We start from the raw sequence: 18192 nt of genomic DNA, 5'->3' as shown, positions 1-18192 counted from the left end.
TGACTTTCAGGGGTACTGAAATACTTAAGAATATAAGTTAACCCTGTATAGAAGGTAATAATGATGACCATTGTCAACACCAGAATTATACATCATTGTTAACTATCATTTTAATGTTGGCTTGAATTAAATATTATTCTAAAGCACTTAACTTACAATATTTTATGTAGTGCTTAATAACTATCCTTGTAGGTATTATCTCTATTTTATAGGTCAAGAAGCAGAGATCAGCTTAGTAATTTGGTATATTTATTTAACAAAATTGATTCAGTACTACTCTGTTCCAGTCACTTAATTAGGTGCCATGCTAATAGTGTAAACAAAATGTCATGTTTTACTTACCTCCCTACTAAGGACAGACAAGTGGTAGACACAGATTTGAATTCTATATTTGGACATCAAAGCCAACATAAGAAGTTTGTAGTGCATTTAGAGGTTGATGTATATTGGGGATAATTAGAAATTATTGAAAATTTATAGTCATTTTGGTATTTTTTTCCTGTTTTAGCGCTTGTATTTGAAAAACACTTTCCAGCCACCATTGATTCTTTCCAAGACGCAGTAAAGTGTTTATCTGAATTTGCGTGCAATGCAGCTTTCCCAGACACAAGTATGGAAGCAATTCGACTTATTCGCCATTGTGCAAAATATGTGTCTGATAGACCTCAGGTATAGCATCATTTAGTAAACAGAATTTTACTGAGTACTTATTTCCAATTAAAAATCTTAATTTGCTTGGGAATTGAGGGTATATGAAGCATTTATTTTTCAGTGAACCCCAAAGCAGTTTGAGCTTAATTCTGAACTATGAAGATTAATAGTTATTTACCATTATAGAAGATGTTAGTATTTTTCTTTCATATGTATTCACTTGTTATAAAAACTTTATGTGGCACAGGTTGAGTTATACCCTATGTAGATAAGGAAACTTAGGCCCAGAGGACTTTTAAAAAGTGCTATTTCCTTTAGTGCTAGTTGTCTGCCTGTGTTCAGCAGCACTGAAGTTAACAACCTCAAGTTGAAGTTAACTATTAGGTTAACTGAAGAAGTATAGACTTAATCTCTTAATTAAAGGTTGAATTGATAATCTGGCTGCCAGTGTTAACTTGCATATCTGAATCGATCTTTATAAGCATAAAGAAAATGATACTTCATAGACTTGGCAATAAGATTTTACGGTGTACAAAACCTACACCTTTGGATTGCTTAGTACTATTTACATACATCAACACATTTGACCTTCATACCTTCCCAAGGTAGTTAATATAGCTGTGTGTTATTATAATTATTTAAATAATAAAAATGGGACCTGAATAAGCCAGGCTAATAATGTAGAGAACTACTGCAGTTGAAGGTAAAGCCAATTTTTGGATTTTAGCACAGTGTTCTTTATAGACAACTATAGTCTTCATCTTTTTATAAATTATTGTTTATTAAATTGCTCACTTTTGATTGGTAGAGCATTTAATTTTTTTTCTTGAGAAATAATGTGCTGAATATGAAGGTATTTTGTTTTGCCTTTAATAATCCTACCTTTCTTACTGAAGGCTTTCAAGGAATACACAAGTGATGATATGAATGTGGCGCCTGAAGACAGGGTGTGGGTGAGAGGATGGTTCCCAATTCTCTTTGAGTTATCCTGTATCATCAATAGATGCAAATTAGATGTAAGAACCAGGTAACAATCAGTATTTGAAATTCGAGTTTTGAAGGATTTATTTTGACTTTAACCTTTCTTATGTGAACACAAGTTCACAGTTAAAGACTATATATAAATTGTGTTTTATCAAATATAGTAATTATTAGACAGATTTTAAAGGTATATTAGCATAATGTAGTAACATGATTTTAAAATGTGTTATATGAGTACAGTTTTTCCTAAATTGAAATGGCCAATTTTCATGTCTTAATATCTCAACAAATCTTTAATCCCATCATGAGTACAACTTTCTATTAAACAAAATCCCTTTTAGATATCTCACCTTCTTTTCAGGAAGAATTATTAATTATTGTACTTGTATCTTTATCAGATTTTTAAAGAAATTATAAAAATAGTTCAAAATTGTACCAAATTATAGAAATTCAATAAAAGAATGTATCTCCTTCCCCTTACATCAGAGCCACACTCACCAAAGTTAAATTTGAGTTATGGCCTAAGAAACTTTTTATTTTTATAGCTTTATTTATAACAAATTCTTAGGAAATAAATAATCCAAAGTCTGTAATTATAAAGAACTTTTATATGCATTTTCATTTGATTCTCTCATAGTTCTATAGATTTAGGATAAAGTAATTAACCTAGAATCCTAGATATTCTTTCTTCCTACACCAGCTACTATTTTTTTAAATATTTATATATTTTTATATCTTTTTAAATATAAGTTTTTAAAAACATAAGCAGTAAAAGTTCTTGGATGCTATTGATTTCTGTGTTTACTTTGGAGCCTGGGGGAAGAAAATCAGGATGGCCCACATCTTCTTACCCACCTTAGTCATGGGAGGTGGTAATGTTCATTTACCTTGAAGGGAAGGAAATGGACTTCAATCTCAGCAGATGGAGACAGAGGGAGTCTTGTTAGAGTATAAGGAGGGAACTATAAGTCTAACATCACAGGGGTCTGTTTTCCTGTGGAAGATTGTATCTTTCCCAAAGTTTCTTATACAGTGTGTACCACTGCATGTGTAACACAGTAGGTGTCTTAGGGATCAGATATGAATGTTGTGAATTTGCTGTAGGACTGAACATACATGTCATTTTACAACATTTGTATCACAGATATTTATTGAGAACCCAGGTACCAGATGTGTTCTAGGCCATGGAGAGCAAGCATAGCAGCAAGTAAGCTAGACTGTGTACAGTCCTTCCTTATGGAACAAAAATTTCAAAAGAAATTTTTGTTGTGGCTGACCATCAGATTTTTGAAAACAAAAACCATTTCTAAACTGAAAAAATACTTAAATTTTGCCAGCAAAGAGTAACATGGAAAAAAAATCAAACAATTTAATGTTTTATTTTAGGAAAGATAAGTTTCAAGTGCTGTGGAATGGGGAGGGGTGGAAGTAATATAAAAAAGAAATGTACAGCCAGGGCCTTTCAAGTTTTTTCCCTGCATGATGTATCCTAAGGAATCCTGTTGTTTTACAACTTAAATTTCATAAAATCCAATATCATATGTTAAAGACCAGTTTTAAACTTTCTGATTTTAATAGTTTTGTGTTAGAGAAAACTGTCTTAGGAAGAGGGTGAGTTTTTTTTTGTATTATAGGTTTCCTAATCATGTTTTGTCATTTTAGGGGTTTAACAGTAATGTTTGAAATAATGAAAACATATGGCCACACTTATGAAAAACACTGGTGGCAAGATTTATTTAGAATTGTTTTCAGAATATTTGACAATATGAAATTGCCAGAACAGCAGACAGAGGTAAGAGTACACAAAATCTTCATTTTAATCAAGTTAAAATTTCTTAATACTTTCACTCAGTACATTTTAGAGTTTCAAATTAAACACACTGAACAGAGAAGAATTTCTAGGAAGTTTTTCTTTAAGTCATGAGAGATAATTAGTATGTCTTTATAAATAAGAACACTACTTGGGAATGTGAGTTAACGATTTTTTTGTTTGTTTGTTTTCATTCTTTCTTTTAAACTTTGTTTCTTTTCCACATTTTGATATTACAACTATAAAACACCAATAACTTTCTTTAGTATTACATTGTGACTTTCTATTCTGAATTGAGTAAAATTTGTTGTATTTATTTCAATGTATTTTATTATAAACCAGTTATAGTATGCATTTAAGGCAGTATAGAAAGATAGCTTAAATTTTTCTATTTTTCTAATATAGCATTATTAAGTACAGACTTTTGCATTTACCCTTTATGTTTGGAAAGAAGGAAATTACTTATTTTGTATAAACCTTAACTTTTATGGTGTTTTGAAGTACTTCAGGACAGTCAGTTTTTAAATCTGTGCTAATGCCACTAGCATAAATTCTTTTTCTTCTTTATTTCATTGTTCTGATATACTCTAGAGCAAGGCCAGCTATGGAACTGTTTCAGAAATCATAATGTTAATGTCAGGACACTGTCAGTGATAGTTTTCTAACAATCCAAACAGTGCAGAAATTAGCAGAGTTATTTCATAGATACATAGATTAGATAGATATAGATAGATAGATATCAGATATTGAAATGAGTACAGTGTTGTAAAGGAATTTAAGTGACCTGAAAGGAGTGCTGACAGTATCATGTTTTAAATATGCAAACACATTTCTCTTAATTCTTGTAGTTGATGAATGGTATGACCTTAATGTAATGACTTCCCCCCGCCCCCCCCAGAAAGCTGAGTGGATGACAACAACTTGCAATCATGCACTTTACGCAATCTGTGATGTGTTTACCCAGTATTTGGAAGTGCTCAGTGATGTACTTTTGGATGATATTTTTGCCCAGCTATACTGGTGTGTGCAGCAAGGTAGGTCTATAACATCTGTGTGACACAGTGTTTACATGTGAATCTGGTAATATAAACATGAATTGTTCACTTTTCTTTTCTAGACAATGAACAGTTAGCTCGATCTGGTACAAACTGCTTAGAGAATGTGGTTATTCTGAATGGTGAAAAATTTACACTAGAAATCTGGGATAAAACTTGTAACTGCACACTGGATATCTTCAAAACCACAATCCCACATGCGTAAGAAAACTATTGCAACTTTGTATTTGTGTATTGAATGAGCTTATAGCAGTGTTTTAAGTATGATAGTAACTAGTGATTTATATAATGAAAATCCTTGTAATCATGCTCAGTGTTACATGAATTCAGTTTTATTAATAAATCGCATTCCTGTATAACCATTCAAATATAAGAATTTTTTTTTTAAGGGAGGGATTACCAGGGATAAAATATCCAGAGGCACATCCCTAGCCCTTTTTACTTTTTTGTTTTGAGACAGGGTCTTGCTAATTTGCTGAGGCTGGCTTTGAACCCCCTATTCTCCCTCCTGAGTTGCTAGAGTTACTGGAATTATAGGCGTGTGCCACCACACCCAGCTGAATTGAATTTTTTATGAACCAAAATCTTGGGTCATAATGGAATGACTCCACTGACTTTAAAAGATTTTATTTGTACACATCACACCAAGTGGTAATTTTTAATTCAAGGGGAGAAAGCTTCCCTCCTCAACATATATTTCAGTTACTGTAGATTTAATATCTAAAGAAAATCTTTCCGAGTATTGTGTTTTACAATAAGTTACCATTTGTTTTTAAGGGATATGTTTGGAATTGAATTATAATGAGATAGTTGTTATTGGTGGGGGAGAAATTCAGACAGAGTTTGGCTATTTAGCACCTGGATTATTTGTAGGACTGATGATTAGAGCTTACTGGCCAGCTCAATCTTGGAGATGTCTTGTCTGTATGTAGTTTTACCTTATATTTATCATTTTTAAATCTACAGATAGATTTTTCTTTAAAACATCTTATTAAGTAGACACGTGGATATTTACTGATTTAAAACCATATATGAGAATTAGTAATTAGTCCAGATTTTTAAGCTTCTTGAAATGCATTCTATATGTTTGCAGTGTTATAATTTCCTTGTAAATATCATAATTAGTAGTACTTCAAACAGAAGAAATATACTCCTAAAAAAGCAGTCTCTAGGTAGGGTGACTCTGAAAGGGCACACAGTGATTTTTTTTTTTTTCCCACCTATTTCTAGATTTTGGGTAATTTTTCTTATTTTTGTGGTACAATTTTTGTTAGAACAATGTGAATAACTGACAAATAATGCATGTCTGTCAGAGTTTATGACCTGTGACCCTATGTCAAAGGTAATATGAATTCTTGCTTTGCAGTTGTCACTATGACATGTTTACAAAAACTAACTGGGCTGTATATTCTTTTTTGTTTGCAATTTTACTTTTATATATTTGAAATAGTGGGAATCAAACTCAGGGCCTGTGCATGTGAGGCAAGAGCTTTATCACTGAACTACATCTCCAGCCCCTACATTATTTTGTGTAAGAATTAGATCTGTTGTAATAAGTTACATTTTCAGGACTGCATATACACATATATCGGTATGTGTATATGTGTGTGTGTGTGTGTGTGTGTGTGTGTATGACATTAAGTATCATCTAATAACATCTTAATAGAAAAATATCTGTACTGCATTTCATATTGAATTGCAGTGATCTGTTGGCTGACTTTTCTACCCCATTCCTCACAGGCTCCTCCTCAGAAACAAGAACTTGACTCTTAATCATGTTTCCATTTTATACACCTAATATGAGATTGGCAACTTAGTTTCTCATTTGGGCCAAATGTTAATTTATGTGTTTTTACACTTTTTAATAGACTCTGACGAGTTCTATGATTTTTTTTAATTCTATAAAGTTTTTTGAAAAGTCTTAAAAGGTTTTAAATCTTGCCTTGGAAAATATTTAAAGAAAGTAATACTCAGAATAGTTCTTGAAACTTTTCACAAAGTGTATTTTATAGTAAAACTGATAACCAGATTATCCTTCTAATATATTAGATGCTACTAATTAGGTACTACTTAACTACTTTTAGAAATACATACTATAAACTTTTTACTAGATGCTTTTCAGCATAGTCTTGTGACACATTCATGTTTTTTTCAAAATACGATGAACGTGTAATGTGGCATACCCTCCCAGTGATTGTTGTGATTTTGTTTTTTCAAAGGCTTCTGACCTGGCGTCCTACTTCTGGAGAAACTGCTCCCCCACCTCCATCACCCGTGAGTGACAAGCAGTTGGTAAGTAGTTATTTATCAGGGGTAAAAGTACTTTTATCAGGGGTAAAATTCTGCATGTAAGTGTGCTAGTCTTGTTCCTTGTTCCTATCACTGTGACAACACACCTGTTCAGTGTGTTTAATTTGCAAATATGATGCCTTCTAAAAAATGCTGAAACCATTTTAGTTTTTTGTTTTTTTTCTTGAGGGGGAAAAAAAAGATGTCTTACACAACCACAGTGTAATTATTAATCACTGAAACAAAAGGCCTTATTCAAATTTCTACTAATGCCCTTGAATGTTAAGCCCAGGAGACCATAATATAGCAAAGTAATACCCATTGACTTGTTCCCCACAGCTTTTAAATTTTCTAAGAAATTGTCAACAATTGAAACTTAGATTTTACAGAAAAATAACATTCTGATGAATTTTTCTTGGGAACTATGACAACTGGTATACAGGGCCCACATTGCTCCATGGCTGATCTGGGGAAGCTACTTATTCATCACAGATCCCACCACTTCTTAGGACATCTATTTCAAGCCCAAAATGAAATTGCACTCATGTTTTATTTGCTCCTGCTACTATATAGAATTTGTAGTGTAGGCTTTGTTTCTGTCCATACAAAATCTTGACTCCTCATGGGTCTAGTTCTGTGCCCTTCAGCAAGTCACTCACCCTCTGGGCACAGTAAGGCTCCTGGTGAGGATTAAATCCGGTAATGTGGGTAAAGCCACACTGTGTCTGTGCCTGGTCCAGGATCCAAAGTGGTGACACAGGGTGCTTCCAAATCTGGCTCACAGACTTCTCCAAATGCTATAGCACTTTCTCACCTTCTGGTCTCCTGAGCTGCTAATTGCTGCTGCTACCACCATTTCTGATACTCACTTCTTCTTTTACCCTTTCTTCCTTGTATTCTTCTCTATACTACTAAAATTTTGCCAATAAACAGTGATACTTCTTTTTTTTTTTTTTTAACTTTAATTCTTAGGTGAATTTTCTTGCTGTGCACTTTGGAGTACTTTTTAAAATTAGAGGTAAAAATAATACTCCATCACTGTAAAATAATATATACACACAGTATAATTTTTTAGAATGGTGTAATAGAAAATATTTTCATCCTTTCAGTGTGCTTAACATTGATTTTTTTTTATTTATTAGGATACAATATCACAGAAATCTGTAGATATACATGATTCTATTCAGCCAAGATCTGCAGATAATAGACAGCAAGCATCATTGGTTTCTGTCACTACTGTGAATGAAGAAGTCAGCAAAATTAAATCTACAGCAAGTGAGTTATTTCTCTTAGTAAAAATAAGTTGTGTCTTTATGTAGCTAAGGGATAACTTTTAAATTTACTTTTATATTAATAAGCATATGCTATAATTGATTATGTAGCCACTTCTTTACTGTACCAACCCCGACTTGGACATACATCACTGACAGATAAATTGTCTTATCCAAGAACCAGACTAACACTTTTGCAATATTAGCTTTTTCTGCATTTTAGCAATGCATTTGGCTAATGTTTATATTGAGAACATGGGTTTTCCTTCTGCATCCTCTCCATATGTCAGCTCCATTTTCTATCTGTACAGATAGGGTCCAACATTGCCACCTTCTACCCATCTGTCAGGGCACTTAATAAAGAACCCCTGCTCTCTAGGCAAGAACACCCACCTCTAAGGATCAAGTCTTGCCACACTGTTGCCCATTCTACAGATCTACATAGGAAGCCAAGGGCCACCTTTAGTCCTCTCACCTTTTCCCAAAAAAGGGGAATCTCCTTCACTTTTACTAAATTGGTTCAGTTTCATTTGCTGCAGGAAAATAACCCCTAGGGAAGAGTGCCATCTCCTTAGAAAAGAACAGGACAGCTTTAAGTACTTTTTTAAAATTGACGTTAAATTCACAAAACAGCAACTATTTTAAACAATTTATTGACATTTAGTACATTTAGTATGTTGTGCAACAGTGACCTCTGTCTAGTTCTCAAACACTTTTTCACCTCAAAAAAGAAACTCCGTGACCATTGTGCAACCATTCCCTACTCTCCTCTTCCCTACCCCCTGGCAACTACCTTTCTGCTTTCATTTATGGATTGGCTGTACGTTTCATATAAATGGAATTCTACAATGTTTGACCTTTTGTATCTGGCTTTTTTCACTTAGCATTATGTTTTTAAGATTCATTTTATTGTACGATGGATCACTAACATATTGCTTTTTATTACTGAATAATAATCCATTATATATGTAGGTACCATATTTGGCTGTGCATTCATCCACTGTTGGATGTTGAGTTTGTTCCACCTTCCTATTGTGAATAGTCCTGCTGTGAACATTCATGTACAAATAATGCTTAAGTACCTGTTTTCAGTTCTTCTGCAGATGAAGAGTAGAATTACTGGGTCATTCTCTGTTTGACTTTGTGAATAACCATCAAACTGTTTCCTATAGCCCATGGCATCTTTTTTACAGGGGGTGTTTCTCTGTCTGATGAGAATGGCAGCATAGTACTTCAACTGTCTGAAAGGCAACTGCCTCAGTTTTTTCTACATACCTTCAGAAAACACCATTGCTCTATCTAGTCTTGATTCTGTACCTGCAGTCCCATGTAGTTAAAATCTAGTTTGGTTTGTTTTCTCTCCTGTGGTGACCCAGTGAAATAGTCACATGATATAACCTTGGCACTGTCAAGCCTTATTATGAATAGAATTCGTCCAAATAGATATTGTCCGCAGACCTGCTTCTGGTCCCTGCTGGTGGACTATAGTTAGGATCTCTGTCAGTTTTCAAAAGTTGCCACAAAGTGTGGCAAGGCAGCTTCCCTGTTCAGTCACAGCGCAGCCTTATCTGTCAAACTCTCAGTTGCTAGGAGCACCTAGGTGCTTGGGTGCTGCTGAAACCTCTTAACATCCACCAGCAGCACATGTTGGAACTAAAGATGACACATCTCCTTAGACATCTGCCTGCTGCTAAGTCCTCTCTGGAGTCAAGTAATACTAGGAGTTTGTCCCAGGGACTGAGGTGCTTTTATGACACACATGAAGGAAGGAGTGCACCTTGTCAGTTGTGACTGTAGTAGAGGAAGATGAAGACTATACTTTAGGAAGAGCTACCTTGTAGACCTGTGGGTTCCTTTGTTATAATTTTTTTTTTTTTTAACTTGAGATCTAGCAGTAACATTCTTCCTTAAAAATATCTGGAAAGGGACCTTTTTTTAATGACCTCAATAAGAATCGATTTAATTTATTTTAAATTTATTTCTTTTAACTTTTTTAAAAATATCTTTTAATTATTGATGGACCTTTGTTTTATTTATTTGTATGTGGTGCTGAGAATCGAACCCAGTGCCTCACATATGGTAGGCAAGTGCGCTACCACTGAGCCACAACCCCAGCCCCTAAATTTAAATTTATTTTAAGAATAAATTTAAATTACTTTTAGAAAAAGAGAATGTGTAGTAATACCTTTTATGGTAGAAAGAAACTGAGGGATTTTTAAGTTATCCAGAGCTGGAACCATTACTTTGAAACTGATTGACCTGCTGTCCCTCTTAGGTAGCTGCCCCTGAGACTTTAGGATAGAGGTGTGGTCTTGTTGTCTGGGTCTTTCTGCCCTCACTAGGGCCACTAGGCAGTGTTGCCATACACAGCAACGTGGCAGCCAAATTTTCTTGCCTAACCTCATGTTTCTGTATCTGCATGGTCAGTGAAATGGAACATTCTTCTAATGAAATTGTCCTCAAGGTTGGGGGGTTGTCAGAACTGCCCTGTAGAGCAAATTTGTTCAGCATAGAGGAATGTAACTTGTGTTACAGCTAAGGAAAAAGAAAAGAAGTCATTTAGAGACAAGGTCTTGCCGAGTTACTTACTGCCTTGCTTTTGCTGAAGCTGGCTTTGAATTCACAATCCTCCTGCTTCAGCCTCCCAAGCTTTCTTTATTTGGTTATTTTTGTAGTAATGTACTTGGCATAACTTTTTATAACTTGTTTACTGCTGGATCCATTTGAAAATAAGACAGGTTTAGCCACAACTACTAATCTAAACTCAAATGAAATATTCTTTGGCTAAACTTACGCATAGTTTGATCAAAATCCTTGGCTGTCCTACTTCCTATCTCATGTAGATCTGGTTCCTATTGTTTTTTTATGGTCCAGGTTTGTATATTACTTATTTTCAAAGGTGAGACTTGGGTTTGTAGTAAATGCTATTTACATTTTTATGTTTTTATTCATTTGTTACATTTATTTCAAGAATATCCTGAATGTTTTTTCAAAATTGGTGGTAGAACCAGCTTGACCCATATTCACTATCCTAAATCATGTAGGGTATTTTTGCTTATTTAAACTTTTACTTTTCTGAGATGTATCTAGATATTGATTAAACATTAATGCCTGTGTACTAAAGCAGTATGTCCTTTTCAGTGTGATATGTGCAGGTTACCTGCATATATATTAAATGTTTCCTTAGCATTGTAATGTCATAGAAATTATGAAGGATTCAAAATAATGTTTTGTTTGCATGTGCATTGGGGGGGGTTTCCTCACAGAATTTCCAGAACAAAAATTGTTTGCTGCCCTGTTGATTAAATGTGTTGTGCAGCTGGAACTTATCCAGACCATCGACAACATTGTGTTCTTCCCAGCCACAAGTAAGAAGGAAGATGCGGAAAACTTAGCTGCAGCCCAGGTAAGGACCCTAACAGAGCCACGTTATGTGTAGGAGTAAGGAGGTTAGTGATACTGGCCTGGGCTTCAAAGCAGAGGCCAGACTAGGAATTTAATTTGGAGGACCTTCGTCACAGAGACGTCACTGTAAACCTCAAGAGTGGTTGATATCACAAGGCATTGAATGGCTGCAGCAGGGAGGAGGGTCAGGGACTAAGAATGAGAATCAGGGAATTTGGGAAAGTTAACTGTCAGTGTCATACTTGAAGTCGAATAAAGAAGTTTTCAGAAGGATGTGATCTGATGCTCTGGACAAGTCAAATAATATTACACCTGAGAATTGCTCTCTATAAATTTGGAGGGTGTGGTGACCTTGACAGTGTGTCAGTGTTTTACACTGAAGACAAAAGAGTAATTGAAATATGTACAAAAGGAGAGCATTGGAGACAGCAAACATTGTTAACTGTGTCCAGGAGTTTTGCTGTGAAGAGGGTACAGAGAGAAACGGGGTGGTAGCTGGAGGAGGAAGCGTGAGAGGTCGAGAGAGGGTTGCATTGTTGGGCAGTATGGCAATATGTGTTATATATAATGAGAGTTTTCTAGTGGGGAGAAAACCTGAGTGGTGGCAGGTGTGGAGTGGGGGTTTGCTAAAGCAGTATTTCTGAGTGACTGGGGATGGTACCTCGTGTAGAGAAGGCACCATCCAGAGTCCATTCATGGTAAACAGAGAGGGCAAAACGTGTGGGATCCAGATACCAAAAGGTTGGTATATTGTAGTAGGAGTTTGTTGAAGTTTGTGGTTGAGAAGAGAAGGGGGAACCCTAAGGACTGGAAATAGGCATAGTGACCAGTGACCATAGGGCCTGGAGGGGTGCTTGGTGATCAGGATGCATAACAGAAGGTGGACAGTTCCCTTTTTTCTTCTAAGATAGAACAGATTGAGTTTTCATGTCTTGCATGAAAACAGGTTTTTGAGGGAGGATATTCAGTGTTAAATTTACTAAAATTGTGATGATGGTGCTGTGATGGTTTGTTTTTCAAAGAGAGATGCAGTGGACTTCGATGTTCGAGTTGATACACAAGACCAAGGAATGTACCGTTTTTTAACATCACAGCAACTTTTTAAACTACTAGACTGCTTATTAGAGTCACATAGATTTGCAAAAGCATTCAATTCCAACAATGAACAGAGAACTGCTCTGTGGAAAGCAGGTAAGTTGCTCAGGTCCCACATGGTCCTGTTCACTGTGAAAGGATATGCTGGAGGTGTGTGCACTATCCGGACTCACAGATTATTCACTTCAGGTCTGTTAATAATAGTCATGTAATTGGTTCTTTCTAGTCAACAATAACCCAAATAACGACCTGAGTGGATTCATTTCCCCTGTGTTTAGCCTCTTCCCTTCTTAACTGACTAATTTGACTGATTGTTCTTTCATCTTGTTAATCCAACGTGGGCCTTCCTATTGATACTCATCAGCAAAATAAAAAGCTGTCCTTTTATAAAGAAAAATGATGTGTGAAGACCCTGCCCATGAAATCTGGCATATATACTTGACTTCTTTTTATTTGGGAGTTGGCCATACCTCAGGACAGACGTGAATGTACTAGGATCCGGAGGTGTATTTGTTTTAGATAAAGCTTACTTTTTATTTAAATTTGTTAATTTATCAAGTACATTGACATTGTTAATTTTTTATGTAAGAAATAGTTATTTGGTACCTATTAGAACAACACAGAAACAGCAAAATACGGAAAAATAAGGGAGCTGATGTTTACTTAACATCAAATTTTGCATCAAATAGAGTGCTTGGTGCTTTACATTTGCTTATTTAATGTAAAATGCCTTTTGCATCCTTTTCTTTTTATAACCTAACTTCCAGAAGGAACAGATTGTACTTATTTTTAATTTCTCCTTTCTTCGCCTTATTGCCACCATTTTATTGGGACTGTTCCTGCAAAAGTGACTAGGCCTCTTGTTTCCACACATACTGTACCCTTTGCACCTCTGGTATTCAAACAGTATTCCTCTTCCTCCTCCACCCCACCCAGTGTTCATGTGGGAGCCCTTCCACTGGCAGACCTCATTGTACTTCTGCAGCTTTGACTGCAGGGTTTCAGATGTAGTTCATTTGAAGGGTTCCACTTTCCAGGGCCACAAGTTGTTCTAAATCTTATATCAGCTCTGTAAGGGCACCAGGGCTGTGGTTCAGGGCAGTCCTGCTTTATAGACATCTGATGCCAACAGTTGAATGCACAGAGAATTTGCCTCCCAACGGGCTGTTTGCTTTTAAGTAAAATACCTTTCCAGTCTAATCCTGGAAACATTCCCTTTCTGCAGGCTTCAAAGGCAAGTCCAAGCCCAACCTTCTTAAGCAGGAGACAAGCAGCCTGGCCTGTGGGCTGCGCATTCTCTTCCGGATGTACATGGATGAGAGCCGGGTCAGTGCCTGGGAAGAGGTCCAGCAGAGGCTTTTAAAGTAAGACTCTCGACTGATTACTGCCTTTGATCCACGTGGCTGCGTGGCTCAGAGCAGGAAAGGGACAATGACAAGATCAAGAAGGTAGCTGAACCTTTGGGGCCTGGAAGCCCCTATTTTACAGATCAACTACAAAAGTTAAATACAGTCTTACAGGTGAATGTGCTTATTTTTTTGAGATAGGGTTTCGCTGTGTTGCTCAGACTTGCCTCAAAATCCTGGGCTCAAGCGATCCTCCTGCCTCAGCCTCCTGAGAGTCTGGGACTATAGGCATGTGCCATCATTTCTGGCTTAGATGAATGTGCTTATACAATTGGTGGCATATGAGCAGATTATGTCTAACACAGTATGAAGGAGAAAGCTTTATCTCTAAAATTTAGAGACTTTCTGATAACAGTTTTTAGGTCTTCGTAATATTATTAGAAAATCCGTTTTTATACAACATTCATTTGTGAAAATGAGAGCCTGCCTGCCTACCAGCCTTCCTGCATTTAGTTTGAAAAAATATTTGGTTTTTTATTGGTTTGACTTTGTGACAACTAAAATTTGAATTCATGCTAAGAATGAAACATGCCATTTAGAAAGAATACTGTCATCTGCCTCATAGTTTTCTGTCTACTTAAGTAGGTTTTCTTAGAGACCAGTTAAATACTTTTTAGAATTTTAAGAAATCACCTAGTCTGTATTCTCCCATTTTACTGTGGCAAGACTATTCAGATCCAGAATGGTCTGGAGCCTAATAAGCAATGAAGGAAAGAGGCACCCCAGGTTTCAGCCCAGGTCTGTTGACATCAAGCTTCTACATGTACTCTGAAACCTTGGCTTTAAGTCATTAAGACTTAAAAAGTTTCTAATTAGTTTTGTTGCTTGTTTTTGTGGTACTGGGGATTGATCCCAGAACACTATACCACTGAGCTATAACCTCAGCCCCTTTTTAAATTTTATTTTGAGACAGTCTTGCTAACATGCCCAGACTGGCCTCTGCCTCCTAAGTTGCTGGGATTTTTTAAATTTATGGAATATAAATGTTAATGTTGACACTAGTTAAAAATGTAAACACGTGGGATCTAACAAGTTCCTTAGTAGCTAATGTTCACTTCCCTAATTTTCTTAATCATTCTTTCTCAGTGAACACACAAAGCAGCAGGTATGCACGTTATATAAAAAGAAACCTTTCTTTTGCAGCGTCTGCAGTGAAGCACTGAGTTATTTCCTCACTCTCACATCAGAAAGCCATCGGGAAGCCTGGACCAACTTACTGCTGTTGTTTCTAACTAAAGTTCTAAAGATCAGTGATAATAGGGTAAGTCTGAGGCCTCCTGTCCCTCGTCATGTTTCTAGCCCCGTGTTGCTCACTCTCAGCAACCGTGCTGCTTACTCCTTGTTGCACACTGGGCCCGTCTGTATCTGCCTCATTCCTCCTCAGTTTGCTTTCTCCTTGCTCAGCTTTGTTCTATAGTCATCAGTTGTTTCACTGGGGGAAGAAGCAGAATTCCTTAGGACACCTTGATGAACTCCTGGGCTCCTCCAACATTGAAATTCCCATCCTGACCACTGGAGTCATTGACATCTCCAATTTTTAAAACAGCTGTCCAACAGCATCATGGCCTTACACTGCACCCTCTACCTGAGGCTACATCAGCTCCCTGGGCCTGTGCTCCAGGTATTTAGTGGTTCCACGTAACCACAGAGCTCTAGTGAGCTGGCTGTGAAATGTAAAAATTTTATACCAATAGAAACATAAAACATTTATGTAACTATAAAAATAAATGCATATTTAAAGGTTTTCAGAAATACACATTTTATGGGGCTGGGGTTGTGGCTCAGTGGTAGAACGCTCGCCTAACACGTGCGAGGCCCTGGGTTCAATCCTTAGCACCACATAAAAATAATAAAGGTATTGTGTCCAATTACAACTAAAAACTATATTTTAAAAAGTACACATTTTACTCAAAAGAATATAGTAACTTATAGCTTAAATATAAGGAAACAAGGTTTGCTGTGACCCCCTGAATAAGTTGAACACTGCCTTGACACTTCAAACCCTAGGACCCTGTGTGGAGGTAGGGGGATCCCACTCAGCAATCAGGTGTTAATCCCTGTGTCCAGAAGTGTTCTATCAGATTTGTGAGCCAGGTAAAGCTTGGAGGACTCCAAACTCTCCCCCATCCCCAGAGTGTCTCAATTCACTATCTGCGTATTTTGCTCACAACATGTCATCCTGCGTCCATCTGTGTGGTGGGTACAGAGGAGCAGGAAGAGAGAAAAACAAACCAGACCAGTGTTCAGAGATGAGGGAACTGTAGCAGATTTCAGTACAGATATATAAGTTGAACTGTAAAAATTTCAATGTGCTTTGCCTGGAAAATGTTTATATATTTTATATTGTAATATTTGGTAGAATTTTCCCTGAAATGTAAACATTGTTTTAATAATTCCCTTTTTTGTTTAACAAAAGATATAATTTCAATCACCCATATCTGATACAAAGAAATAGAATACTTTTGCAATTACTCAGGACGGTGCTCAATTACTAAAAATTTATCAAAGATATGTAGTAGAAAATGTTTTTCAAAATGATGATAGACAATTAAATGAGTTTGTTTTGAGTCTGTTGAATTCTTCTCAGTCTTTCAGTTCCATAATCCATAATCCAAGTAGTCACTGCTTGAGGCAGACTCAGCCCTTCCTCCATATTCCATAATCAGTTCACACCCCCAAGAGCTGACTCCAAAGGCAGTTTAGGCTCTCTAATTTGTAATGTAAGCACTACTAACAGAGAAATTAATTTTCCCCCCAGTTTAAAGCTCACGCATCATTCTACTATCCTCTCTTATGTGAAATTATGCAATTTGACTTGATTCCTGAACTTCGTGCTGTTCTTAGAAGATTTTTTCTGCGAATCGGAGTTGTTTTTCAGATATCACAACCACCTGAGCAGGAACTTGGACTACACAAGCAATGATGGGAACTTATTTTTTTCTGTTGGTGTTTACATCCCTCTGCTCTTTAAAAGGACCCTGGAGCTGAGGATTCCTACCTGAAAAATGGTTTCACAGAATTGCAGTGTTTGAGGGTTACTGGTAAATGTGCTTAGAGCTATAAATCAAAACTTGGAACAGTCCAGTCCCTTTTAGTGATCTGGTGGATTCTTTGTCATGTTGGGCTCATGATAAGCAGAAAGCCTGTTTAAACTCTGTCAGCTTATGCTCATGGGTCCTTCCCTGTCCTTTGAGGCAGGGAGAGCCCCACATATTTTTGGCAGGTGTGGAAGAAAAACTTACCCAAAGAACTATAGATATAAAGATTGAACTTCTGCAAGAAGTACAACTCAGGAGAGCTGTATTTTGAAGGATAAAATGTTTATAATTGGGGGTTGGGGGAAAAAGAATTATTGTTGACGGTAAAAGATATTTAGCAACTATGGTATTCTTATTCTGAAGATTTTTGCACACTCAGGCTATCTGAGATTCTGGTAATCATTCTTCTGTGAAAAATGTACAGAGATGCAGGTCTGTAATATAAAAATCTTAAACATTATATAGTTCTTCCTGCATTGTTTTATTTCTTTATTTTCTTATCCAATTGCTAAACACCCATAATATTTTGTCAAATGCACTAAACATTTGGGTTGAACTTTTTGTCTTTATTTTGTGTGGAATTTTAGTTTTGCCCTTTTTTGGGGGGTAGAAATTTTGAGTTTGACATGCCCAGAAGCTGTTGTGACTGACATTTGTCAAGATCAACGACAGGGGAAAAAGCAAAGGTAGAAAATATCCCTACTGACAATAACTACCTGTAATATACTTCTCTTAGGGCTTTTAAAGATGAGCCATTAAATAGAATGATCCTTCATGGACAGAAACTTGAATCACTGCAAATGAATCTAGGTTGCTGTCACTTTCTTTTCTTTTGGGTGGTGGGGCTTGATGTAGATTTTATTCTATGTACAGAATTTAATGTTGAATATATTAAAATAACAAATCTGGCATGGTTTGGGAGGTTATATTTACTGGAATTGTATTCATACTGTGAATTGTGCTCTGATGGTTAAAGACAAGATTGTCAAGCATTCCGTATTAAAAGTGGATGTAGAAAATTTTTTCAGATGGATAAAATGTATATGGTACAGATGTAAAGTTTTCTATGTAAAAAATTCTGTACAACTTTCTGTACAATATTCTCATCTGGCATATTCTAATCAGGTTATAGGTCAATAAAGTTTTTGAATTATTTCATTAGTGCAATGAAAACCTGCATAACCCACAGCC

The 18192-nt window shown here is 36.2% G+C and overlaps 1 protein-coding gene across 2 annotated transcripts in view; it reads left to right on the top strand.

Moving 5' to 3' along the window:
* The window catches only part of Arfgef1 (ARF guanine nucleotide exchange factor 1), a 104989-nt gene extending 86806 nt beyond the window's left edge, over positions 1–18183 (top strand). For both annotated transcript variants that reach the window (XM_027932826.2, XM_071602337.1), the window contains exons 28-39: positions 509–669; positions 1548–1678; positions 3295–3424; positions 4341–4476; positions 4560–4698; positions 6717–6789; positions 7929–8061; positions 11324–11463; positions 12485–12653; positions 13783–13921; positions 15107–15224; positions 16722–18183. In XM_027932826.2, coding sequence (XP_027788627.1) covers positions 509–669; positions 1548–1678; positions 3295–3424; positions 4341–4476; positions 4560–4698; positions 6717–6789; positions 7929–8061; positions 11324–11463; positions 12485–12653; positions 13783–13921; positions 15107–15224; positions 16722–16886 — 1634 coding nt within the window. In that variant the 3' untranslated portion in view covers positions 16887–18183. The remainder of the gene's footprint in view (positions 1–508; positions 670–1547; positions 1679–3294; positions 3425–4340; positions 4477–4559; positions 4699–6716; positions 6790–7928; positions 8062–11323; positions 11464–12484; positions 12654–13782; positions 13922–15106; positions 15225–16721) is intronic.
* Positions 18184–18192: the final 9 nt, after the last annotated feature.

The sequence above is a fragment of the Marmota flaviventris genome, chromosome 15 (assembly GCF_047511675.1).
Source record: "Marmota flaviventris isolate mMarFla1 chromosome 15, mMarFla1.hap1, whole genome shotgun sequence".
NCBI lineage: Eukaryota > Metazoa > Chordata > Mammalia > Rodentia > Sciuridae > Marmota > Marmota flaviventris.
This window is presented reverse-complemented; position numbering and strand designations above follow the sequence as displayed.